The sequence below is a fragment of the Lissotriton vulgaris genome, unplaced genomic scaffold (genome assembly GCF_964263255.1).
Source record: "Lissotriton vulgaris unplaced genomic scaffold, aLisVul1.2 SCAFFOLD_906, whole genome shotgun sequence".
Taxonomy (NCBI): domain Eukaryota; kingdom Metazoa; phylum Chordata; class Amphibia; order Caudata; family Salamandridae; genus Lissotriton; species Lissotriton vulgaris.
The window spans coordinates 451071-477584 of record NW_028244452.1 but is presented as its reverse complement, the minus strand read 5'-3'; the positions used below and the strand labels follow the sequence as shown (position 1 = coordinate 477584).

Genomic DNA, 26514 nt, shown 5'->3' with positions numbered 1-26514 from the left:
CTCCCCGCCGACCTCTACGTCGAAAAATAGCCGAGGGTTGTCTGGACATGAAGGCTTGCTGACCGGTGCTGGGAAGGACATGCTGCTGCGGTTCCTGCAGGCAGTCGATCACTCTATTGTGCGGCAAATACTATCCCTCTCTGCACCGGCTCCGCAAGAAACACACTTCCGCCTGCAGCCACCGGATATCCGCCTCCATGGTCCAATCACAGCACCGAGTAAGACGAACCGAACACCAGGAACACTAGAACAAAATGTCATGGGTGCAATTTTGAAGACATGCGTCTCGTAACTGGAGCCCCGTTTCTGTCTTATCTGTCTATACAGCGCTAAGAGGGGTGTTATGATAATAAAATGGCTTCCAGCTCCGGCCCCCAGGTTGAGTTTGCTTTCTTTCCTCTGTTGACATTTCGCCCCCGGCCTTCTCCAGATTCCGTTACAAGTGGACAAAGCACTACAGCAAGTGGTTGTGTGTATGGAACACCCTCTGTGGAGGCCACAGCGTTGTGTCGTTCTCATGCGGCCAGGGGGCATTTGCTAGCTTTTCCGAGAGGAACCCCTCACCCTCACCCACCCTCACCCTCAACCCCTCAAACTCACCCTCACTCACCCTCACTCACCCTCACTCACCCTCACTCACCCTGACCATCACTCACCCTCAACCCCTCACTCACCCTCAACCCCTCACTCACCCTCACTCTCACTCATCCTCACTCACCCTCAACCCCTCACCCTCACTCACCCTCAACCCCTCACCCTCACTCACCCTCACTCACCCTCAACCCCTCACCCCCTCACCCTCAACCCCTCACTCACCCTCACTCACCCTCACTCACCCTCACCCTCACTCACCCTCACTCACCCTCACTCACCCTCACTCACCCTCAACCCCTCACCCTCACTCACCCTCAACCCCTCACCCTCAACCCCTCACTCACCCTCACTCTCACTCATCCTCACTCACCCTCAACCCCTCACCCTCACTCACCCTCACCCTCACTCACCCTCAACCCCTCACCCTCACTCACTCACCCTCAACCCCTCACCCTCAACCCCTCACCCTCAACCCCTCACTCACCCTCACTCAACCACCCTCAACCTCACTCACCCTCAACCCCTCACCCTCACTCACCCTCAACCCCTCACCCTCACTCACTCACTCACCCTCAACCCCTCACCCTCACCCACCCTCACCCTCAACCCCTCAAACTCACCCTCACTCACCCTCACTCACCCTCAACCCCTCACCCACACTCACCCTGACCATCACTCACCGTCAACCCCTCACTCACCCTCAACCCCTCACTCACCCTCACCCTGACCATCACTCACCCTCAACCCCTCACTCTCACTCATCCTCACTCACCCTCAACCCCTCACCCTCACTCACCCTCACTCACCCTCACTCACCCTCAACCCCTCACCCTCACTCACCCTCACCCTCACTCACCCTCAACCCCTCACCCTCAACCCCTCACCCCCTCACTCACCCTCACTCACCCTCACTCACCCTCACCCTCACTCACCCTCACTCACCCTCACCCTCAACCCCTCACCCTCACTCACCCTCAACCCCTCACCCTCAACCCCTCACTCACCCTCACTCTCACTCATCCTCACTCACCCTCAACCCCTCACCCTCACTCACCCTCACTCACCCTCACTCTCAACCCCTCACCCTCACTCACTCACCCTCAACCCCTCACTCACCCTCAACCCCTCACTCACCCTCACTCTCACTCATCCTCACTCAACCACCCTCAACCTCACTCACCCTCAACCCCTCACCCTCACTCACCCTCAACCCCTCACCCTCACTCACTCACCCTCAACCCCTCACCCTCACCCACCCTCACCCTCAACCCCTCAAACTCACCCTCACTCACCCTCAACCCCTCACCCACACTCACCCTGACCATCACTCACCCTCAACCCCTCACTCACCCTCAACCCCTCACTCACCCTCACCCTGACCATCACTCACCCTCAACCCCTCACTCTCACTCATCCTCACTCACCCTCACTCACCCTCACTCACCCTCACTCACCCTCACTCACCCTCAACCCCTCACCCTCACTCACTCACCCTCAACCCCTCACTCACCCTCAACCCCTCACTCACCCTCACTCTCACTCATCCTCACTCAACCACCCTCAACCTCACTCACCCTCAACCCCTCACCCTCACTCACCCTCAACCCCTCACCCTCACTCACTCACCCGCAACCCCTCACCCTCACTCACCCACCCTCAACCCCTCACCCTCACTCACCCTCAACCCCTCACCCTCACTCACTCACCCTCACTCACCCTCAACCCCTCCCCCTCGACCCCTCCCCCTCAACCCCTCACCCTAACCCTCACTCACCCTCCCTCACCCTCAACCCCTCACTCACCCTCAACCCCTCACCCTCAACCCCTCACTCACCCTCAACCCCTCACCCTCACCCTCACTCACCCTCAACCCCTCACCCTCACTCACTCACCCTCAACCCCTCACCCTCAACCCCTCACTCACCCTCACTCACCCTCACTCAGCCTCAACTACTCCCCCTCACCCTCACTCACCCAAAACCCCTCACCCTCACTCACCCTCACCCTCACTCACACTCACCCTCACTCACCCTCAACACCTCACTCACCCTCACTCACCCTCACTCACCCTCAACCCCTCACCCTCACTCACCCTCACTCACCCTCACTCACCCTCACTCACCCCCACTCACCCCCACTCACCCTCACTCCATCACCCTCACTCCATCACCCTCACTCCATCACCCTCACTCCATCACCCTCACTCCATCACCCTCACTCCATCACCCTCACTCACCCTCACTCACCCTCACTCACCCTCACTCACCCTCACTCACCCTCACTCACCCTCACTCACCCTCACTCACCCTCACCCTCCCCCTCCCTCACACAGTGCAATAGTTCTCAGACCATTTCAGTTAGAGCTTTTAGAAATGTTTATGGCTTTTTTTATTTGTAATACTTTACCATTGGCTACAGGAAACAAAAATGCTAAACATTTACAAAAAAAACCCATAAACAATTCTAAAAGCACTAACTCTAATGGTGCGAGACCTATTGCATTTCCAATGCTTGTTTATTTAGCTGCTTGAGCTTGAATTTTCAGGGGCACGCACATACCATTGTAATGCGGAGTGATTTGCCCAGAACCACAGGATGCCGAGCCTACGCCGAGACTCGAACCTCGTTCGCCAGCTCCAAAGTCACCCACTCTGTCTGTTAAGCCACATCTATTCAGTGTGTGGGCCGTTTTTTAGACTGTGCCCTGTTTTATGGTCAATTGGTACAAAAGGGGGTGGTAATGGACGGAGCATCTGAACCAATCAAACACTCACACCCAGTCAAAAGATCTGGGTTTAATCCATCACCGTTCTTTAGCTCACTCTGGCACCCCAGTTCAGACAAAAAATTGTCAATTGGGTCAGGTTTAACTGTTGTATTCCCTGATATTAAAACAAAGAAGCTCAAATCCATGCAGTGTTCATACTTTGCAAAACACTTATACGCATTTCAAAACTGCCCCGATTTGGAAACATGGGCAATTTTTTTGCTATTTAATTCACTAATGGGGTTCCACTTTATTTTTGGAACGCAGACCTATTTTCTGTCCCTCTGCGACCCTACCAGCGACTAGCATAGTTTGGACTCATGCTTTGCAACCCTCGGGGACCTGAACTTTGTCTTATAGTCTTTAACTACACAATAAAAAGAAACATTCTCCATATTAGTAGCCAAATCACTGTATCTTGTACACTCCTATCTCAATCCTGTCCACCCGTGGTGTAACTAAACATAGGGGAAGAGAGGCCCTGCAGGCTTGACATTAACGCTGAGGCCAGCAGCCCCACAGCTTTTGATCTCGCCCATCAGTCCTGCAGGCAGCCCTTCAGTGGTATGCATTACATACTGTTTTGCAAGACCTCTCTAACTCCCAGCTCGCTCATTTCACTGCGGGATTTATATCCCTGCTATCATTGGCTGCTCTCCATAGGCTGTTCTCTGGCCTCACAATACATGACCACTTGTCTTTGAAGCGGGTGCCAGGAAGCCTGCTTTGGCTACTCAGCAGGGAGGGCCAGTGCAAGGACGGACATTCGCCTCACTCCCCTCTGTCTACTGTCTTGGGGGCCAAAGGTCACCTGCGCTCTGCTTTACAAGGACTATAATTTAATAATAATGTTCTGAAGCAGTGTCCCTAAAAAGGATTTAAAATGGCTGTGCGAGGAAACGCATCCATCTTTAAGCCTATAAATGCTCTTATGTTTTGACAATTATTATGTGCTTTTATTTCGACCCTAAAAAGTCTTGACATTCCCTTGTCATCTTATAGTTTGCCTGGAGTCCTCGGTTGAAAAATCGATACAAAGGCCCTGTTAACGAGACAGTATAGGAGGTCTCTCTCTGGGGAGACTGCTCCAGCGGATTCTAACTGCTCCGAAGTTCTTACACTCGAAAATGTTAAAAACACCAAGGCGGGTTTCACCGTGTGTACCATTGCACCCGGTAGGACACCCCACTGGTATTTCCTAACCCTCAGAGCAGGCGGGAAAAAGTCTGATTAAATGTCCTATGAAACAAAAGCAGAAATGTAGCCGGTATTTTCATGTCACACATTATTTCAAATTCGAAGACTTTAACTTGTAAGGCCAGATTCGGAGAACTAACTTAATAACAAAATCATAAACTTACTACCATTTTGGTATTCACAGAAGGCACTTGCTCATTTTGTTATTCACAGAAGGCACTTACTCATCAATGAGTAAGTGCCTTCTGTGAATACTAAAATGAGAACGTGCCTTCTGTGAAAACCAAAATGAGTAAGTGCATTCTGTGAATACCAAAATGAGTAAGTGTCTTCTGTGAATACCAAAATGGTAGTAAGTTTCGGATTTTGTCTTAAATTAGTTCTGTGAATTGGGCCCACTGTCTGTAATCGGACCCGATAACTCCGCCCTTGAACTCCGGCAAATTCGTAAAGAGGGGCCAAGCATTGTAGAGCCTAACCTGGTTCTGCAGTTCCAGGCTCCTGGACACCATGTAAAATGAGTGCCAGAATTAATACAGGAGGACTTAACGCGAGAAGAGAAGCTCTGTCTCACTTTTCTCGCAGAACCTAACTGAAAACTGCAATGACTATCAGAGACTGACTGCCCTGTGGCTCCTCAGTCGCTGAACCCCCAAATCCACGGTTTCTCAAGAGAGCTGACAATGACCAGGTAAAGTGTTAATGATCAATCATGTGTACTAAAGACAAGATAATAAAGTGAGGCCTGTTTGCATCATAAGTAATTGGCTGGATACTCAATAAAGTTCGGGTGAGATCAGGTCTGCAGAGATTCACTGCAGTGGTGGCTCCTTCACTGAGGCGGAGGAGCGTCACCCCACTGTCCGGAAGCAGCGAAAGAAGGAAAAAATAAAGTGATAATAAGGTAATGTTATTATCATTTAATTTTGTCCTGCTGCGGCAGTGCGAGGGGGGGGGGGCTGATGAGCAGGGGAGGAGTGGTTTGCCCTCTCCTGTGCACACTTACTGTTTGGTCGGCTCCCTCGGGCCTCCCAAAACAGTCATGCACACTTTCCTGTACTCCATGCAGGCTGCATTACAGCCGGCATGTAGAACATGCCCACCCCTACAGCCTCTAGCACATGCTCAGATGCAGCATTGTGATTGGCTGCTGGGAGCGTGGGAGCCCTGGTGCTTCCTGCACCCTCACAAGAAGCCAGGAAGAGGACGGGACGGGACACAGGAGAGCCGGCAGAGCCGGTTGGCTGTGGGGGTATGTGATTTTTTTTTTACCTGATTCCCCCCTCCGCCCCTTTGCCCCCACCCGCCCCACTGCTGCTTCTTGGTAGCAGCCGCGACTGTGAGAGGGGAAAGGACCCTTTGCAGGTCAGGGATGGGGGGTCGGGGGGGTAAGATTAGGGTTCAGGCCATAACAAAACGTCAACTACAGAAATGTAAGTTGTCCGCTCAGAATAGAGTTGGAACTCTTAAGCTTTATCGTCAATGAATGGTTAACAGGTAATGCATCCTCGAATTATATCTTCCCTTTATAAATACATGAGAAACATTTCGCCCTAAGCTTCATTACTTGCAGGACAGAGTGAGTAGGTCCAATAAAAGCTTGTTTATGGGTCCTTAAGGATCAAGAAACCGACTTAGTCCTGCTAAGGTTTCGTTTAATAAAATTGCCCAAGACTTGGCTCACTCCTGAGCCGAGCAGCGCCTGCAGTCGAATCCATTTTCTTTAGAGACATTCCGATGGGAACAGTGAATTTACACCACAACAAAGGAGAGAGTATTACCGTGAACAATCAACTTTGTGTCTGGGTATCAGTTAGGTGCCGTACATTTTCTTCCAAAGTATTTTATTTAGTTTCACAAGGAATGTGAACCAAGTCTCAGAGGAAAAAACTCATTAGGAGTAAGGAATCAATGTACATGTGGTCAGCACTCATGTGGCCAACCCTTCCCCCCTCATGGGAGTCTTCAATTACAAAGCATTTTTGGCAGCACAGTAAAGATACATTGTATGTTAGTTAAGTACAGGCACAGTATGATACACATTTATTTGCTGGCCTCAGGGTTATACATGTCCAAGTCTTAGACCATAATGTTCTTGTGCAGTTCAGGACCGGGGATCCCTCCTTTATTTATTACAGTACCGGGTTCCAAAGATTCTCAATGTTCTTTCCCCCCCTCATGGAGATCCAATGCCAGTGTTTCCATTGCTATCATCTCCTATAATTTATTGGGCCATTCTTGGACGGTCCATATAGTTGTGTTTTTCCACTTTAGTGCAATGAGTTGTTTTGCAACCAAAACCAGGTTTGTGGAATTTTGGAAGTATGCAGTCTAAGGAGTATCATTGCTGGATTGTGGGGAATCCGGAATGCCAATACCCCTTAAATATTCTTTGGTATCTCTTTCCAGAGGTTTGCAGCTTTCAAAAGGACTACCACATATGTAAATCATACCCATATTGACCCGATTTATGCCAACATGTCCCCTCTAGCTCGATAACATTTTTTATTTCATTGGGGCAATATGCCATAGAAACATATGTTTACGTCGTATCTCTGTGGTTTGTAGAGCACTAGGAAGTTTAAGGAAATCTTCCCTCAGTCTCTGCCACCTTTACATGGAGATAGCATTGCTTAGAAAGTCGTGCCCTCTTTTCATTTCGTGTTTGAGTTCAGGCTCGTAAGAGTGAATTAGATGCAGGAAAGTAGATCTTTCATTATAGGATAAGTCATAAATAATTATTAAGATCTCTAGTACTCGCAAGCTTATAATCTAATGCCAAGTCCCAAAGTCAGAATTCAAAGTAGTGCATATGTTCTAATTCACCTATGTGGAATGCTTTTTTAGAAGAATTAAAATATTAACTTTCACCTACATGAAATAAATTCCCGGGCATCGTTCACGCCCTCCACCAAAGACTTCACAGGCAGAAATTCAAGATTTAAAAAGAGGAGAGTAAAAGGATATTGGAAGAATGTAATAATCAGATTTTTTGCAACTTTATCCCAGGCTTCTAAAGTTGAACATAGGCTATCGCTATTGTATACGTAGCCTACTGGCGGTGTACCCTTTTTGGGAATTCATGCTACATCCCACGGTGCTCTCCCCAATATTGCTTTCTCTATGTGGTCCTAATGTTTCTCTGTTTCATACAGTGACCATTCACATAATATGCAGATTTGAGCTGCTAACTTATAGTTATGTGGGGCAAACCTAAACAACCCACTTCCTTTCCTACCATTAGGACAGGTTTGACTACCCTTGGTGTCTTGGCTGCCTAAGTAAATGTGTCTATTGCAGTCTAAAGACATCTCAAATCTCTTCTGGGTATCAAGTACAATAATCCAGGTAATACATCCATATTAAATGCTGCACAGCCATGATATAAACATGGTCTGCAAGCGACGTAGATCATTTTTTAGTGGTTGTGAATAGTCGTAGGTAGTTCTCAGAGTAATGTTTTCTTAAAGCTATGGGATATAAATACCTTTTCTTCTTAGTCCACTAGAATTGTGAAATATTATTGTCTTCAGATCCAGAACCACACCTGGTATTTCAGATTGTTCCAGGTTTACTTTAATTCTTGATACTGTAGGGCACTCTTGTATAATGGCCAGGGCTGCTTAAATGGAGTCCCCAGGACCATTTACTGTCAGCGGGATATCATCAGTGAATAAGTGAATCTCATGTTGGTCATCTTCAAATGGCATCCCTTTTATGATTGCATCTTACCTAATCATTGCGAAAATAAGTGGGCATCCCTGTCTTGTCACACTAGAAAAATGAATTGTCTTTATTTTCACTCCAGTAATTTAAATGTTTACTCTGAGAATTTTAGAGTTAGCCTTGTTAAGGAGTATCATCTTCAAACCTAGTCCTGTAGCTTTTAGTATTCGATTGAAGAAGTACTGATTGCCCTTATTGAATGCTTTTTCAGCAACTAATGATAGTATCGTTTGTTAGTTGGTCTATTTGGTATTTCGTGGTTGTTGGTTTTTAAATGGTGCACCCGTCTACTGCTATCAGATGCTTGTTTGCTGGTAATAAACCCTGACTGGTTTGGATTAATCAAAAAGGGCAAATGTAGACACAACATGTTAGCTACGATCTTGGCAAAGAACCTGCCATCAGAGTTCGAAAGGGCTACTGGTCTGTAGGTGGTGCACATATCTGTGGGCCTGCAGGTTTTATGAATGATTATTATATTAATTTCAGTCATTGATGGGGTGACTATTTGGGATGTTTTTCTCCCCAAATATATAAAAAAAGCATGCTCTTGAAGCTTTGTGCTGCAACAGAAATGGTACCTCGTATTGTAACAGACATGAATCCCTGCCTTTAGTGCACCATCTGCAACAATATCTGGATCCCTAGTGATGATTGTTGGTAATGGGCGAGCATAGATCATGCATTTGCACCATAACTTTGGCCAGTCTGACGAAATGCTGTCTTGTTAGCTCAGGATGGGCGCCCAAAGAGGTACCCTCACAGTGGTGAAGGGATGCTGACCTAATCAAATAGTTAAATAGCACAAGTGCACTGGTGGCAGCATAGTATGATTTTGTAATTATGATCAGAAGAGTAAACAAGTATTTTTTTACCTGTATCACTGTAGTGTGGCCTACCGGCCTACTCATGTACAGTTCCACTGCTGTGTGCTTAACTCTCCATGGGCCTACATCATGTTAACATGTAGTGCTCTGCAGTGCACATGTGTTTGTGTGTGGGCGCTGTAATGTATGCGTATATGTGAGTTGTGCAATACATGGAGGCTTGTGGGTTCCATTTTAGAAACCCAGGGCCTTGAAAAAGAGTATGGAAGTGCAGGAGCTCCCCCTTCCCGCCATACAGATTTGTGGATTGCTTTGCTCCCGAGAGCTGGGAGGGACATACACGGGAGGAAGGGAGAACCTGGCTCTCCGGTGCACCTCAAAAGGGCTCTTTGATACTGGAAAGGCCACTGGGCAGTGGGGCTGTGTCACATCTCAGTGAGGAGATGGGGAGGATAAGGGAATTAATAAAGAGTAGAACTGGGGGCCTTTGAAGGAAGGCTATATGTTAGGACTATATCAGTGAGGCTGAGATTCGGGTGTGATCCACAAGTAACTTCCATGGCCTGTGTTGTGTGACTATCTACGTGGGAGTAGCTCCTGCTGTGACAGACTGCTTCCTGGGCAAAGCATAGGGCAGAGGCAGAGTCCCCCAGGCACCCTCCCCCCCTGGAAAAACATGAGCTTCAAATCATGAGACACTGAATCACATCTGTGTCTGAAAATTGATTATAAAAAGGGAAGCTTGAGTCTCCCAAATTGTCAACTGTTAAGCAGTCAGCTATGGCTGTACCTGGACATGGCCGGACTCTTCATATTGTTTGTGTGTATCATAATTTCAGCAACAAAATTGATGTTATTGTTAGAACTGTCCCAGTCTCCCCAGTTAATGCTTTTGTTATCTGTCCATCTTAAAAATTAAGCTTTTCTTTCCAGCACTTCCGCACTGTATGGTAGTATTCAATGCTTTTTTTGAAACATGAAGACTGCCATCTGTGCAGATAAAAGCTAAAAGGTTTTTGTTTCACCTTAATGAGTTTTTGATCTCTTCTCTGTATTGAACCCTGCATTTTACTGATAAGGGAATATGTTTTCTATGTTAAGGGTTGAATCCTTGACTTCTATAGCAGTCACATCAGTAAGATCAGCTAGGCCCTTCTAGGGGGTATCCAGTTGGCAAGTAGCAAAGGTTAATTTTTTTAAAAAACATTCTGATTTAGAATTAATGGCCTTTGCACATTTCCCAGATATCTCTGCTTTTCACGCAATTTCCAAAATGTTTGTCGACTCTGAATCTCTATCCATGTTCTAGAGCCTCTCCTGCATACTAACATCTGTAGCAAACATCACAACCTGGTCTCTAATCAACCAAATCCTGTAGTGCACCAAAATTTACATTCAATAGCAAGTTTCCTCAATGTTTACTATAGCCATCAATACTTTCTTGTTCTTCACGATATCTTTGAGAAAAACTTGTATCTAGTGATGCGAATACAAACATTTGGTGCAAAATAAAAGGATCCAAATCCTCAAAAACATCGTCATCTCTTCACTGTTCTCCTTTGCAGGGGCATTGCTTGGTCAGTAAGACTTGGGGTGTGTGAGCTCCAGATTTCCAACAATCATGCCGGCATATCAAGTTAACTATTATATGAGAAGCCGCGCATGAGAGTGGCTTAAGGGCCAATAAAGTGAGAATTGTGAGGAGTACTTAAAACACAGTATTTTGCAAAATGCCCACTTTCAAATCAGAAGAGTGTCTGTGTTTTTGTCTGTGTATTTAAAAAACACCTGTGAAATCCAATAGACATCTTACCATACCCAACTGAAAGGTCCTGTACCCAACTTTTTACTAAGTAATACATTATTAGGGTAGTGTAACACCCCAAACACACCCCTGAAGCTACACCCCTGTCCTTAGGTGCTTTATTATACACTCTCAAGCCATCTGAACCAAAATATTAAAACACAATATGTTCTTCCTTTCGTTCGTGAATTTGTTCTCTTTGTCAATTGTTGCAATATAATTAAAAAAATATTCCTTCCATTCCATCCCAATTAAATTAGGCTCCTGTGTTATGCGTGAGAACTACTTTTGTGGGTAAATAATTATTCTTTGAGAAAATATTCTGCTGAGTGGATTTACTCTGTGACTAGTCCACTGTCCACCCTTCACCACACAAAATGCAAGTGTTGGAAACGAGTTACTATGACAACGCAATAAAATAAAATACCACTGGTTGTGGTGAAATACTCAATAATTCCATCCACTATAATTTTCTTCAGCAAATGTTCAAATATACATGTCAAAAAGATTAATTTTCACCTTTACTCAACAAGATATATCCTATACAATCACTATCTGCAACAGGATATTTCCCCCTTTTTTACGAAAAAAACCTATCATAATCCCATGCTGAAGTGTCGCACCAAATCATATACTAGTGTGTATCTCCTCGTTCTTTGCAGCGGTAAGGTGGATGCCACATGATGTCATGTCCCTGAGCTACATGAGTTTTACTTCATGCTTGGTGTATACTTATACTCCATCCTGTCATTCTGATAAACAATTGAATGATTTACGTGGATGCACGTGCTGTATCCAATGATTCCTAGGCCTGGGCGTAAAATTCCACTTCGTTCATGGAGTTTGCAGAGTTTTTCCCACTCTGTGCATCTTGGAGAGTTACAAGTGCTCTGCTCCACAGTTTTCTACTCGCTCACGCTCACCAAACGTTAAGTTGGCGAGCACGAGCGAGGAAAATCTTACTTCAGACCACCTTGCAGCGAGATTTCTCAACGCTCCACATTAGTTCACACACATTACCAGACATTGTGTAATATGTCTGGTTTTCGTCGTATAAATGTGTGAAATCTCATGTTTGTTATGTGCCCTTAATGATGGTTGTATTATTTAGGTATGCTAATTGCACTTAGTTAGATTCAATGGGCTTTCTACTAAGAGTGCAAATCTACATGTGACTGTTATTCCTCATATCCCCGTGCTGTTTTAAAATATAAACAGTCTTAGTAGAAAGCCCATTGAATCTAAACCAGATATACTACACAATATCTGCTAATGTGTGTGAACTAACTTCTCTCTTTATTCATAGCTGAGCGCAAATGCAATCTCCCTTGCCAGAATGAATACGAACGGTCGCATAACCATGTCTAGGGGATAGTGTCCCACCAGACTTGAGTAATATATAAAAAACCAAGGGGGATTATCTTTTTCCCCTAAAGTTGGTCCTGACAAAATCCATTGACCCAGCATTGGTGCATGTCGACTGACCTTTTGTAAGTGATGTGAAGGACACATTACAGGTCCTATTTTTCACGTCCACCCATATCATTGTTTTGAATAAATCTAACTCTATGATAAAGAGGTAATCTTAATTCACTTTTTTACAATGTAGTTCCCAACTATTTCTTTGGATCGCCTCCTGGTGGAGGCCAACAAAACCCAATGATGATGCCATCAACCCTGACTACACCAATGGCCAAAGACATACCAAAGGCAGAAAATGGCTGTTGAGAGTCCTACATATTTCTTATCAGGATCCCTCGAGGCCTCAGGGCTCCACTCCTTTTTGATTCTTTGGGACCCAGACTGCTTCTACTTCCCTCTCTTCAATTCAATTTATTTATTTTGTTTTGGAACTCTGACGGAGGTCCACAAAAACACACTGACAATTTAAGAAGACAGACATTGCATACAGTACAAAATTCCTTCCTTTTACATTACTATAACATGATATCAAACATAGTGCGCAATGTGCAAATAAGCTATGATACGTAAAATAATCGCATGACCGGCCAATAACATTTCTTATATACATACTAAGGAATGTGCGGATGATACAATGAGTACATGAAACTATTAAATAGCCAACCAGTAGATATTAGAACAAAACCAGGGTACTACTGTTAGACAAAATTCTAGTAAATAGGCACAAATGTTCTAAAAAATTGGTATATTTTAAAACAAACCATTTCATTCGGGGGTGACAAAACCAGAGAACGTGCATCCTGAGCAGAGTGAATATTACATTTAACAAATACTGGTTTTAAAAACACTCGCCTGGCACTTTGCAGCTTTGAACATGCAAATAAAACATGATTAAAATCTTGGATTTGCAACTGGCACAGTTCACAGATTCTCTTCTCTCTAGGTGTTTTATCCCAGATGCCAGTGACGTCTCTTAAAGGCAGCAGATTAAATCTCAGTAGGAGTATCAGCCTTCTAATCCCATGAGGGATATTCCAAGTTAAATAAGGCTGTGGTTTATTCCCCAATGTACTCCCACTGACCGCCACGTTGCTAGGCCTGGATTTACTTAAAGCGATGTCTCTGGCTAAACAGATAGGGGATCTAAATTTCTTTAAGAACTATTTCAAGCCAGATTTAGGCATTGGAGAAGCGGGAGTTAAACTAAGACCAAAACTGTCAATTGCACATGAAAAAGACCTAAAAAACGTGGATTGTACTTTTAGATTGCAAAAGATTTCTGTTCTCAAAGCAGCCCTAAGAGTACCCTCTTCCCCCAAGAAGAGAGAGTTACCCCACCTAAGAACTGCTGCCTGGGCTAAAATAAAGGACGAGACTAATCCAAATTCAAGGCGCAGAACATGTGGGGCAGCCAAAGAATGTAAATTACAGATTTGGCGCATAATTCGTCCTTCTGCCTTGTCAAACATATGCCAATGACTCATGTCCACCACCTCAGCAGCATATATTAATGAGGGTGGGATTTTAACTTTAAAAACAGATAAGACATGGCTAAAATGGTGTCTCCCGCAGGTGTTATAGAATCTATTCAATGCACTTGCCCGGGAGACGGCTTTACCAACGCAGTGTTTAGTATGTTCCAAATCTCGGCCTGTTTTTGAAAAAACTTTCCCTAAATATACGTACGAGTCCACCAATTCCATTTTTTCAGAACCAAGCATCCATCTGAAACATCTCTTGATTCTAAGCCCCATCTTACGAAAAACCAAGATCTTGCTTTTTGCAATGTTAGTTTTTAAAAAATGAACCTCTGCATATTTATTTAAAACGTCCAGACGGCGTTGCAAGCCAATAGGTGGTAAATCAAAAATTGCAACATCGTCTGCGTACAATAAAGACCCAACTGACATTCGACCAATTTTGGGGGCATCCCCTTTCGCCAAGTTCAAAGCTCCAGGGAGATCAACAATGTACAGTGAAAATAAAAGTGGTGCTAATAGACAGCCCTGCTTAAGCCCATTATGCGTTCTAATTTTGCATGTTAACCTCCGCGAACCTCTCATTAGAACCTGGCACCAGGTGTCAGTATGCAATTCCATGATCAGACCCAGGAGATGATTTGGAATGCCGAGGGAGACAAGTTTTCTCCACAGGGTCTGGCGGTCCACCTTGTCAAACGCCGTGGCGAAATCAATAAAAGCTGTATAAACTGGCATCCCTCGGGAAAAAACATATTTCTCCACAATTGTCTGAACAACCGCTATATTATCTAAGGTGCCATGGTTCTTTCTAAAACCGGCTTGTTCCGGCGGAAGGATATCTTGACCATGGACCCATTGTTGTAAGTGGCATAATATGCGTTTTGCAAATAATTTGCCTGGGGCATCCAGGAGGGCAATCTGTCTAAAACTAGTTGGCACAGTTTTTGGTCCTTTTTTATACAGGGGGACTATAATGCTCCCCTTCCAAGAGGGGGGGATTTTATTCATAGAAAAGCAATATTTAAAAAGTGGCTCTAAAAAATCACCCCATGCTTCTGGCTCCTTTTTGATTAATGCAATTGGGATACCATCTGGCCCTTGTGCGCCGGACGTTCTAGCCATCTTTATGTACTTTATCAATTCCTTTCCTAGTGGGGGACCAAATTCAGTAAGGACAGCAGATACTGGTTTAACCTCATCAGGCAACACAGGAGAAACTGCGCTATTATTTCTATATAATAGAGAGATGTAATCCACCCATTCCTTTTCGGGAATCGGTATCGGAGTAGCTCTGCCTTGAATCACAATATTCAGCAATCCAGTGCCAATATTTTCTCGAGTCATTGGCCCTTGCAGCTTCCCTCAGCCCTATCCACTTCTCATCGAGCTCCTTTCTTTTTTCGCTGAGCATGAGGCGACTTCTCGCTCGCTTGATGCGATTAATTTCCTGCTGTCGACCAAGGAAATAATGTATGAACTGTTTTCGAACAAGATGGTTAATTGCCTGTTTTAAAAGGATCATATGAGACCTATCTTGTTTATACGTGAGGGGTTCAGAAGATGTGGAGCTTAAGTTACAGATCTTCATTTCAGCCTCAAAAAAGGATATGATATTGGAGTGAGTAAAACCTTCCTTTTCGACATACACCCTCTTCACAATAGAGCCTACTTCAACAGTGTACTTCCCTCTCTTGATAGATTGTTCATTTTTAACTTTAGCCCGCACTTAACTTTGCAAAGGTATTGAACCTACTATGATGGAATGGGGTAACGTAAATGTCTTCACAAACATGTTGCTCACCTTGATGAGTTGGAACCTGACTTAACAATCTGAAGATACAATTTTAAAGCTGGTAGGCTATACCGCCAGGTGTCACTGCCATTACAAAATTGTCGTTAGTTGCTCACAGACAGTAGCTTGGAACACCACCTGATGGTATGTCATAATCTTTAACATCTTGAGGTCCGGGTATGTCAACTCTTGTATAAATGCCCCTCACATCCAAAGTGACCAGGGACAGCAAAGGTTGAATGTGTGCGTGAAGATGCATTTTTTTTTTCTTTTTCAATGGCGGAAGCAAACATAATAGTTATACCAAAGGAAGGAAAGGACACTAACCAGGCAAAGAATTTTAGACCAATCTCACTCATAAACGTGAAGATGCATTTTCAACCCAAACAAACGCATTAAGATTTTTCACTTCACTTTGTGAATAAACAAGTGTATTTTACCACAGATGTAAAAGATTTCCTACGCTTTAGGGAAATGACCATTGTGAAAAGTTAAGCATGCTGGTGCTGCAGAAATATAAAGTGTCATTATTCATCTTGTAACAGTACACTGCGCCACTTACGTGGAGGATGGAGTCATGATACAGCCCCCTTTGTCAGCAGATGTTTTGCAGTGGCACCTTCTCTCCAGCGTGTCGTGGTTCATCCCAAAGTTGTGGCCCAGCTCGTGGGCCAGAGTGACTGCTGCACCGAGAGGGTTGTCCGAATGATCCTTCAACGAAAGAAATCAAGGCTTAATTACCCTATTCCTCAAGTTGCAAGAGCAGCTGCGCTTGTTATCTGCATCGTGGGACTTTTGACATTTAGCACATATTTTACCGCCGAGTGCAGTCGAGCGCTACTCATTAAGGTGCAAATCACCTGAGGAAAATGCAGGAGGCCTGCCATGTGTCTGTGCTACCAGGTGTAATGAGCTCCCGTGCATGCACGTGACTCATGTCCATGCTGGAAACATCTAATTAGGTGTGTGATAGCGGTGACGTCTTATCCCAGTGGCTACAAGTTCAGCACTTGCTAAGTTCAGCGGATTGTGTGACGTCCCCTTGTCTGGCTCAAGGCTTGAAAGGGTAAAAAAAATAAAAAAAAATAGTGCTCAAGGTGACAGACTGATTTAAAAAGAAAGAGAGAGCAGCTTTTAAAGTCCTACCAAACAATTTAGCCAGTGCACAATCACACAGGCACTCAACTATTCACCAACTACACTGAAAAGGAGTGGTGATTATTTCACTCAGCTTTAAAGTGAAGCCCACAAAAGCTAAGGCTACATAGAGCACGACCATTTCATCTTTTTGTAAGTACCCAATCAGAATTCAAGGACATGCACCAACAAGCATAGGCTTAGCCAGTGGTGAAACGCAATTTGAGGGGGCACCCCTGCAAAGTACATGGAGGGGGACCCCCACGCTGCGGTCCCAGTCAGGAGCTCTCAGTACAGTGCCAGAGGGGGCCGCCTGGACCTTGAAGCCCCCCCTGCACTGCAGGGTCTATTTTTATGTCAGTGGCGGCTCCTCTGCTAAGGTGGAGGAGCGTCACCCCACTGCGACGCAACAGTGAAATAAAGGAAACAAAGAAATGATAATAACACAGTGTTATTATCATTTTATGTTCTCCTACTGATGCAGCTTTGCGGGTGGGGCGGGGCTGGGCTGCTCACCCAGGAGCCAGGGGAGGAGTGGTTTGCCCACTCCCACTGCACATGAACGGCCGGCCAAATATTCACGCGCACATTGCATGCTCTACACCCGTGCTCCATTACAGCCTGGGTGGAGAACATGCCCAGCTCCCCCTGCCTGTCTGGGCTCAGAACCACGGCGCTTAGACCAATCACAAACCTGCATTGCAGAGTTGTGATTGGCTTAGGGAAGCAAACGCTGCCATGCTTCCTCCTTCCTGTTCTGGCTGGGAGAGACGACGAGGGACACGGAGACAAGAAGCAGCAAGCAGGTACGTTTGTCTTTCAATTTCTTTTTTTTTTACATACCCTCCCCCTCCACCCTGTGCACGCGCCCCCAATCGGTGAGGCTGCCACTGCACTGACGAACCATATAGGGGTCAGCCCTAATATTCCCACATCCCTTGGGCTAAATATATATATATATATATATATATATATATATATATATATATATATATATATATATATATATATCAAGCAACAAAAAATATATAGTGAGGAAGGTACAAATTTCTAAAAGTATTTTACCTCCTGGATTACCTTAATCATAAGCGCTCTCACATAATTCTAGCATATTTATTTGCAGTGTTTCGCTCAGGGTTACACTCAACACCCTCCACATGAGTTATACATTTTGCTTAATGTCGCACATAACATTTCTATACATAGCAAAAGACATCAAATTTACATATACTTGACCAAACATAAAATACATTTAATTATATAAATATATATATATATATATATATATATATATATATATATATATATATATCCCATATATATTCCATATATATCTTCACTTCACTTTTCTAGTTCTTCCTATCAATTAAACAGAAGTGGCTGTGCTTTCTAATTCCCACACAGTCCACAAATGGAGGTAGCCTATATGTGGCGCAACTTTGAGATAACCAATTTTCTCTAGCTGTATCAATTCGTGCTCCAAATGTCCTTAGTCCATTTATATTCAATACAAAAAAAAGAGAGGGCTCCTCCAATACAACTGTCTGTTGATACGTTTCGGCTTTGTTATTACAGCCTCTCGAGGACAAATTAAAAACGAGGTTTTGTTGCACTGTGTATACAATCAGGCGATTAATTCACATGAATTCTCGAAGAGTATCTATGGGTGCCAGTAGCCGTACGCGGCCGCTTGAATAACTACATGTCCTTGTCCAGTGGCAGATAATGCACCATTGTGTCCCCGCTCCAAAAGCAGCGCGCTGCCGCTCCTAAGCGTCAGATGTTTGCATGCTGTGCGCGTAATGCCTCTAACGTTAGATTTTACCAGAAGTTGCCTTTATCAATGGTTGTTTTAGTTTTTCATGGTTTTTGCAAAATTGTATTATTTAGGAAGCTGCCGGGACATCATCAATCTAAAGAAGAAAACAACACTTTCTAAAAGCAAGCATATTTTTGGATTCAAAGCACACATTGCCATAGTAATCACTGACACTAAAGGGAATTACTTTCTATGTGGATGTGTTTCTTGTAAAGCAGCTGAGTACAGTCACTCTTAGTGAAGGTAACCAGTGGCTAAAGTAAACAGACCCACTTCCCCATGATGTATGCTGATGTGGGGGGAAGGAAAATGTTAAAACAGCGAACCAGTACTTGAAGAGGAGCGTCTGAAAGCCCTTATATGTAAACCTTTTATTTCACATAATTTTTATAAAATCAATAAGTCTCGTATAACACCAGGCCCAAAAGAATCATATATTGTAATTTTATTTACATAGTCACCAAAAACAACTGCAGAAACAGATTTATAGAACCATTGTTTTAATACATCAGCATGCCCCTAAGGTTTTAATACATCAGCATGCCCCTAAGTGATGAACTACTCGTGAATTTCAATGGGATTTATGAGTGTGCGCTCAAATAACATTTTTGCCAAGGAAGGTTTGAAGTTCTGCTCCTTGTGCTGACGGTAATGAAATAAAACATGCAAAATAAATATGAGTTGTGATGTGGATCCATGAACCGGTAAACAATGAAGCCAGTGTAGTTGGAGACTGCTAGAACAATGTATCTAGCATCCTCCACTAAATACTTTGAAAATGCACTCTTTGAAAATGCTGTAAAGCAGTGGTCGAAGTGGGCGGGATCGGAAGGGCACGATGTGCCCACACTTTCTGAGTATCTTGTAAATACTGCTAAACTACCTGGCAGGAAACTCAATAGCACCAGGTCTAAGTACCGGGGAAGCCTAGGTCATTCCCCACTCTTCCGGCACCTCAGGTGGTGTGAACCCTGTCACTGCCCGGGTCCCCTGCGCGCAGCCAGGCAGGGTTACCATTTACAGGACGCAAGGGTATCCATCAACAAGGGACTGCCAAAGAAACCAGAGGCGATGGGACGAGGCCAGGAACGGAGAGGAATCGTTGTGGTTGAGGACAAGTTAGGATTCTTTTTTTTTTTTTTTTTACAGTCAAACAACCTCGGCGACAAGTTTCTTACATTTTGCAGTGCGTGAGTTAGAACTGAAACAGACTGGAATAAAACTGCACGGCCAATGCTTTTATTCTTTATCCAGGTCACCATAAACGTCTGCAACAGCTGCTACTCTTCAGTCTTTACTGTCCAAGGTGTAGCTTGAGACTGGTGTGCTGACACTGAGTAAATGCTGTATAAAAATCTAGCTCATATTCATTAATCAGACTTCATAATCCACTGTGTAGTAATTGTATAGCTATTCTATCCCTAGCGGCACAGCACCTAGGGCAATTGTCTGCATAACTAAACACTTACAAGGTCCCACAGGCCACTGCACTCTGAACCAAAACACATAGGTAAAAGACATTTGGCCAGATGTACAACCGTTTTTTGCAGTTGCAAAAGGGTACTCAACTGTAGTTTACCACCTACTACAAGAAGGTGATAAACAATTCACAAACGGGAAGGGGTTCCCAGGGGACAACCTTCCTCTTTGTGAATGGGTGTGAAAATAGGTTTTTTACAGCCGGCAGTGGTCCCAGGGACTACTGCCTGCCCTTAAAAAATGAAACTAAAAAGTTTAATTTTTCTTTTTTAAATGCATCCCGTTTTCCTTTAAGGAAAACGGGCTGCTTTAAAAAAAAATAAAAAACAGCTTCATGTATAAAACAGTCCCGGACATGGTGGTCTGCTGGCCCCAGCAGGCCACCATCCCTGGGAGTGCTAGCCATTCCCAATGGGGTTGCAAATTGCACCTTCCCCATGAATATTAATGAGGCAGGCAATGTGCAACTCCATTGGGAATCGCTAACAGTGTCTATGATACTGTTGTACATTGCATTTTGGAACTCGCAAATTGCGAGTCACAAAGCGTCGCAATTTGCGAGTCACAAAATGCAAGAGTGGTACATCTGGTTCATTGTCATTTACAATGCCAATAACTGTCACTCTCGCAAATGAGAAACCTATTTCAAATGTTTGTTTAATTTAAGGAAAACTGTTCCACTACTTTGTGAGAAAAGATAACCATCCCAGGTCCGTTAATTCCAAGAGCTGAAATGCTTCAGCCTCAGTGTAAGGCACGGAGTCTCCTGTGCTGTGAAACCGAAAGCGTTCAGACAGCTAAACAGGCCTGCTTGCCTGAAAGAAATTTAAATGTGCACAGCGAGCGAGTCTATCTGCAAATGTAAAGGGAGCTCGGAAGCGGTATTGGCTTTGATTTATGGAATCACTTGACACTTCCTGAGGACACAGTTTTATTATTTTTGAGTGGTATTGGAAAGGAGTTACCAGCTCATCTGGGAAGTGTGTGCTTTTGAAAGGGGAGTAACACAGAGCCCTGCGCTGCTGGGGCTGCTGGCGCCTGTGTTAGCTGCTAACTCTTCTCCACTGCTCCAACCAGGATTTAATCCCTGGGCTGTCTCGTTACAGACACAGACCTCTGAAGAGCATTAACTAATAGAGGACTGCTCTGCAAAATTTAGGTAACAACCAGTTTATGACTGTGGGTATTCACAATCGTTTTGCCAGTAGATTCTCACCCTATACACTTATACAAATGTACTCCTGTCAAAGGCAAGACTTACGCCTTTCTATGGTTTGAAAGGGAATGCAACATGCTCCATATGATATTTCATGGGGGTGTAGAGGAAGGAAGTTCTCAACAGTGAAAAATATTTTCCTTGCGGGGAAAAATAAGTTGTTAGTGCAAATGTGCTTTCTACATTATTGACTCGTGCACATGTTCTACCTAGTGGAAGATTTGCATGAATACTTTCTGCCAAGTGTGAGTACTCTTAAAAATCTATTCCTGGTATATTTCGCAAAATTAATAACAGTTGTCAATTGACTCCAAAATCATGAGAGAATATACAGAATTACATATTTGACTTTCTCTGCAGTGGTATTGCGAATTGGGTCCATATAAAAAAATAATATGGATTGCAATTTTTCTAATGTCGAAAAACTAGTGTGACCCTTTTTTACCCACCTACTATTGGACACAAAGGTTACAATTCTTTTCAAAAGTCTTTTTTAACCTAACTTTGCCCCAATTAAAAAGGCAATACTTATAGTTGACATTCATCAGGGAGGATTCTCGCAGCCGAGAGTCAGCCAAGAGAAATCTTCGCTACAGTCCACGAGCTGGCTTCCTCTGATAGGATATCTTCTAAAACCCTCCCCTCCCAGCTTCTCTGGGACTCCCTCAATGATTTTTTCATTGAGAAAGTCGCACTTATTAAGGTCAACATACCCCACCCTTCCCGTACCTTTTGTGATCCCCAGCCGTCACCAAACATGTCCGGCCTGACCCACATACCACCGTTGACTAAAGAAACCCTTTTCCCCCTGCTAGCCCGCGTCAAGTCCGGATCCCCCGCCTACCCTTGCCCGGCTTACGTTTTACGAAAGATTTTCTCAGACTGCTATCTGCCCCCCCTCACTCTTTTGAATGACTCCCTTAGACTGGGCACCGTCCCCGCACCCTATAAAGCGGCTACCATTATTCCCATCCTAAAAAAGCCTGGTGCCGATCCCTCCTCCCCTTCAAACTATCGTCCTATTTCCCTCCTTCCCTTCCTGGGCAAGGTCCTTGAGTCTTACGTCACCAAGGTGCTTAGTTCCTTTGTGGAAGACAGTGGCTACCTCGCACCCTGCCAGGCGGGTTTCCGCCCCCGCCATTCCACCGAGAATGTGGTCATTTCTGTCATGGATGAACTCAGGGAGGGGCTGGATTCCAACACTCCTCAGGCCCTCATTCTTTTAGACCTGCCCACCGCCTTTGACACAGTCGATCATTCTATTCTTCTCTCCCGTGTCAAGGCGGCGGGCATAGGGGGCCCGGTATTGGCCTGGCTCAACTCCTTTTTTAGTGATCGCACCCAGGCCGTTCACCTTGCCGATTTTTCTGTTTCTCCGTGCAAGGTGCAGTGCGGTGTTCCTCAAGGATCTTCCCTTTCCCCCTTATTGTTTAACCTGAACATCTTCCCACTTATTTCTGCACTACAGCAGATGGAGGTCATGGTGTATACTATGCCGATGACCTCCAGCTCATTTTCAATCTTTCCCACTCCCCAGTTAGTATTCACAATTTTTAATCTGTCATGTTGTTCATCCGGGACTGGATGAACTGCAATCATCTTAAACTAAACCCGGATAAGACAGAGCTATTTCTTACCGGCGGCAGTCGCAGTCCCTGGTCCCCCACTTTCTGGCCTCCCTCCCTGGGCCCCCCCCCCCGTCACCGTCGTCCTCTGTCAAAACACTTGGGATCACATTAAACCAACACCTTACACTGCACTCCCAGATTAGTTCCGTAGTTTCCTCCTGTTTTTTTACCCTCCGCACCATCCGGAAAATCTCCCGTTTTTTTTCTTTCCCTGCTTTAAAATTGATTCTAATGGCGATGGTCCTATCGCGGTTAGACTACGAGAATATCGTGTACAACGGTGTTCCCGCCTATGCCCTTACGACGCCTCCAGCTAGTGCAAAATCAGGCTGCCCGCCTGATTTATGGGCTACCCAAATCCCATCACACTACTCCCCTACTCAAATCACTACACTGGTTACCCGTTAAAGAACGGGCTCTCTTTAAGCTGGGCTGCAGGACTTTTCAGGCTCGGGCGGGGACTGCCCCCGCTTTCATTTCTTCAACTATTAAGGCCTACTGTCCCAGCAGAGAGTTACGCTCCTCTACCAAGCTTCTTCTCTCTGTACCCCGCTTCAAGAAAAGCAGGTCGGGAGGCATGACATTTTCTGTCCTCGCCCCCACCTTCTGGAACACACTCCCGTCTGTTATCAGAACGGCTGCTTCTTATATGGAGTTTCGCAGGGCCCTTAAAACGTTCCTTTTCCTGCAAGCTTTCCCATCTTAGTCCTTTGCACCCCTGCCCCTGGTTTTCAGTATCCCCCAGCGCCAAGAAACCGCTTGGTAGACGCGCGCTTTACAAATTCTTTTAAATTCAAATTCAAATTCAAGTTCAAACATGTTTTATTGGCACTCATTCTATTCAGAAATAATCAAACATAGTTTTCTCAATTCTTAATTTTAGAATACCACACAGGTAACAGGAAAGTGCATGTTGCAGCCCAGAGATGGACCAGAATATGAGAATATGGGAAGAGAGAGGAGGGAACATATGAGCTCATTCGTTTCCCTAATCTGAAATTCAACAAAGAGAACGAGCTCAAAGCTAAACTTTAAATAACCCAATTATCAGGGCCATCAGCCAGACAGTCTCCCTTGGAGGGAATCCATTAGGCTTGTAGAAGAACCCTCACCCACCAACCTAGTTGGTGGCATGCTTCATCATCTGGTTCCCACCCAGGAAGCTGAGTGCTTCCTAGGTGTGCTTCGACGCCTGATTTCAGTGGAGCTGGTTTTTTCATTGTGTTTAATTGTAAGTGATTAGTGGATACCGTGAAAGTGAAAAGTAAAAACTACCTCCATGATACCAAATTCTTTATTATCTGGTCCCTGGGGTAGGGTTAAAAACAAGATGTTTGAACGTGGATGAGAGAATATGATCTCACACGTCTCTTCAAGGATGTGAAAAAATAATGATCCAAGTGAAGATGTCTACATGTTTCAGCCGTAAAGAGACGTGCAAGATCATATTCTTTACTCACTTAAAACGAAACACAATGCATTGCCTCTCGGGTGAGCGAGATTTTTGACAAATGTTTGACTACAAGCGCTCCTCCCCTCCTGTGTTGAAGCTCATGGGGTCTAATTAGGAAACCTAAAATATTGTCAATTAAGAAATTGCTTATTCATTCTGTTAAGAATATTACCAAGTAGGGATTGAACGAAGGTTTTGCACAGAAGTCTATGAATTCAAAACACCTAACAAGCTAACAGCACTAGGTAACAGTCAGAGTGGTAACAGGGATAATTGTATTTGGTCCTGAAGAAGAAGCTTAGGGGTAGGCTTCAAAACATGTCGACCAGCAAGGGAGCCGCTCATTAAAGCGGTTTCTCTCCTTTTTTAACAATACCACCTATAGGGAGCATTAAAGTTTAGTTTTTCCACAAAGCCAGGTATTATTTTAATTCACTCATTCCTGACCCTTTCACTCTCACACCAATACACATAACTTCACTTCACTTGAAAGTGCTCCCACGTATCCGTCGTCATAGCACACCCCGTCCCGCAGCGGGGCGGGAAGAACCCGACGATGAAGCATGCCACCAAGGGACCTTTTGGTGGGTCAGGGTTATTTTAAGAAAATCCATTGATTTCCCAGACTAGCAACCGAACGGTTCACTGGAGTTTAGTCACTTTTTGGAAGGTTAGCACTTCATTTTGTAACTCAGAGTGAACTCTTTTTGTTTTTTTATAATCTCGGGCTGCATTTCATCGATTTACAGCTTGTCTGTGCCAATACAGAATAGGACAACCGTATGCAAATTCATGTAATCTAGAAGTAAAGGTAGTAGTCTGTCCCAAACTTCAATGCACTTAAAATAAAGGCGAAGTGACAGGAAACCAATAGAACTATTTCAAGCAATACTTCTTTAGTAACGAGCTTAGATAGCTTTTATGCAACATTCTGTTACTTTATCTCGGATTTGCATTTTTTTTCAACTAGGAAGCTGCGCTTGTTGCCAAGCAGTTGAAAATGTCATGCAATAACCAGCAGTCCTAAACAATATCTGTGTGTCAAAGTGCGGCTGCATAGCAACATTCTCTCAAGCACTGCATTTAATTTATCTTCACTCATTAAGACGAGATTCTTTAGTTCAAGAGAGCCAAAAATAACGCACTCATAGATAATCATTTGCACAATTCACCACTAAAGAAAAACAGCAATTCTCTTCTAACCTAATCTATATTTTACAACTATGTAATTATTCTAAAACATCTGGTTTCCATTATTTGCTTGAAACATGGGAAATTCTGTGTTATCAGGTTTCAAAACTAGACCCCAGGATCTGGAATTTGTTGCCTCAGCAGAAGGGATCTTTTGAAGGCCTGGTAGAAAAGGTCAATGAAAAGGACCCAGACATTTTCATAAGTAAACTGCCCTTATTCAGAAGTTGAGGCCCTGGTAATTTGGATAAATTATGAAATCTGTAAAGAATCACATTGTGGGTTGTGGGTTATTGTGGGCTCCACTACTTTCTACAATACTCCACGGCAAAAGCCAGAAATAAGAAATCCAAAGCTATGAAAAGTAAATAGGACTCTTTGCCAAATTAAAGGTAATGGGACATGAACCCTCTTTCTCTCCAGGGATTTAGTTGAATCAAAATGATGGAAAATTTAACTAGTATGGTAGGGCTGGAGCAACTACTTAAAAAGTGAAACAAGATGAAAATATAATGCATTTCTTTTTTCAGTCACTACCGGAATTTCCAATGCTGCAAGATACTGTTATTACCCAGTATCAGAAATGGGGTTAATCATTTAGAAGAGGGAGCATCCCCACTAACTCATTAATCCCACTTTTGTTGGCTAAAATACGGTTCTGACAATCTTTGCTAAACCCTGGGACTGTATTATAAAATATGATGCATTTTTCTTGTTAGCACCAGGCGCACCTTTCAAAAGGTGTACCTTGTGCAAACAAGGAGAGTTCTCCATATTACATTGAATGAGCTGCCCTCAGTAAAGCCGCAAACTCATGCTGCCCCCTGGGCAGCACATTCAAGTGAAATACGGAGAGGCATTGAAGCAGCCGCTCCCTGTTTCGCTGTGCAGGCAGCAACCCGCCTGCACTTTTAAGGGGCATTAGAGATCCCTGTGCAGGCGGGTGCAATGAGTCACTGCACCTGCCTGTAAGGGGATGTC

At 44.3% G+C, this 26514-nt stretch overlaps 1 protein-coding gene across 1 annotated transcript in view; it reads right to left on the bottom strand.

The window, feature by feature from the left end:
• Positions 1 to 26514, bottom strand: part of LOC147667242 (disintegrin and metalloproteinase domain-containing protein 12-like) — a 705308-nt gene that overhangs the window by 312279 nt on the left and 366515 nt on the right. Inside the window, exon 6 of the mRNA XM_086948820.1 lies at positions 16173 to 16321. Within this exon, the coding sequence (XP_086804946.1) occupies positions 16173 to 16321 (149 nt within the window). The remainder of the gene's footprint in view (positions 1 to 16172; positions 16322 to 26514) is intronic.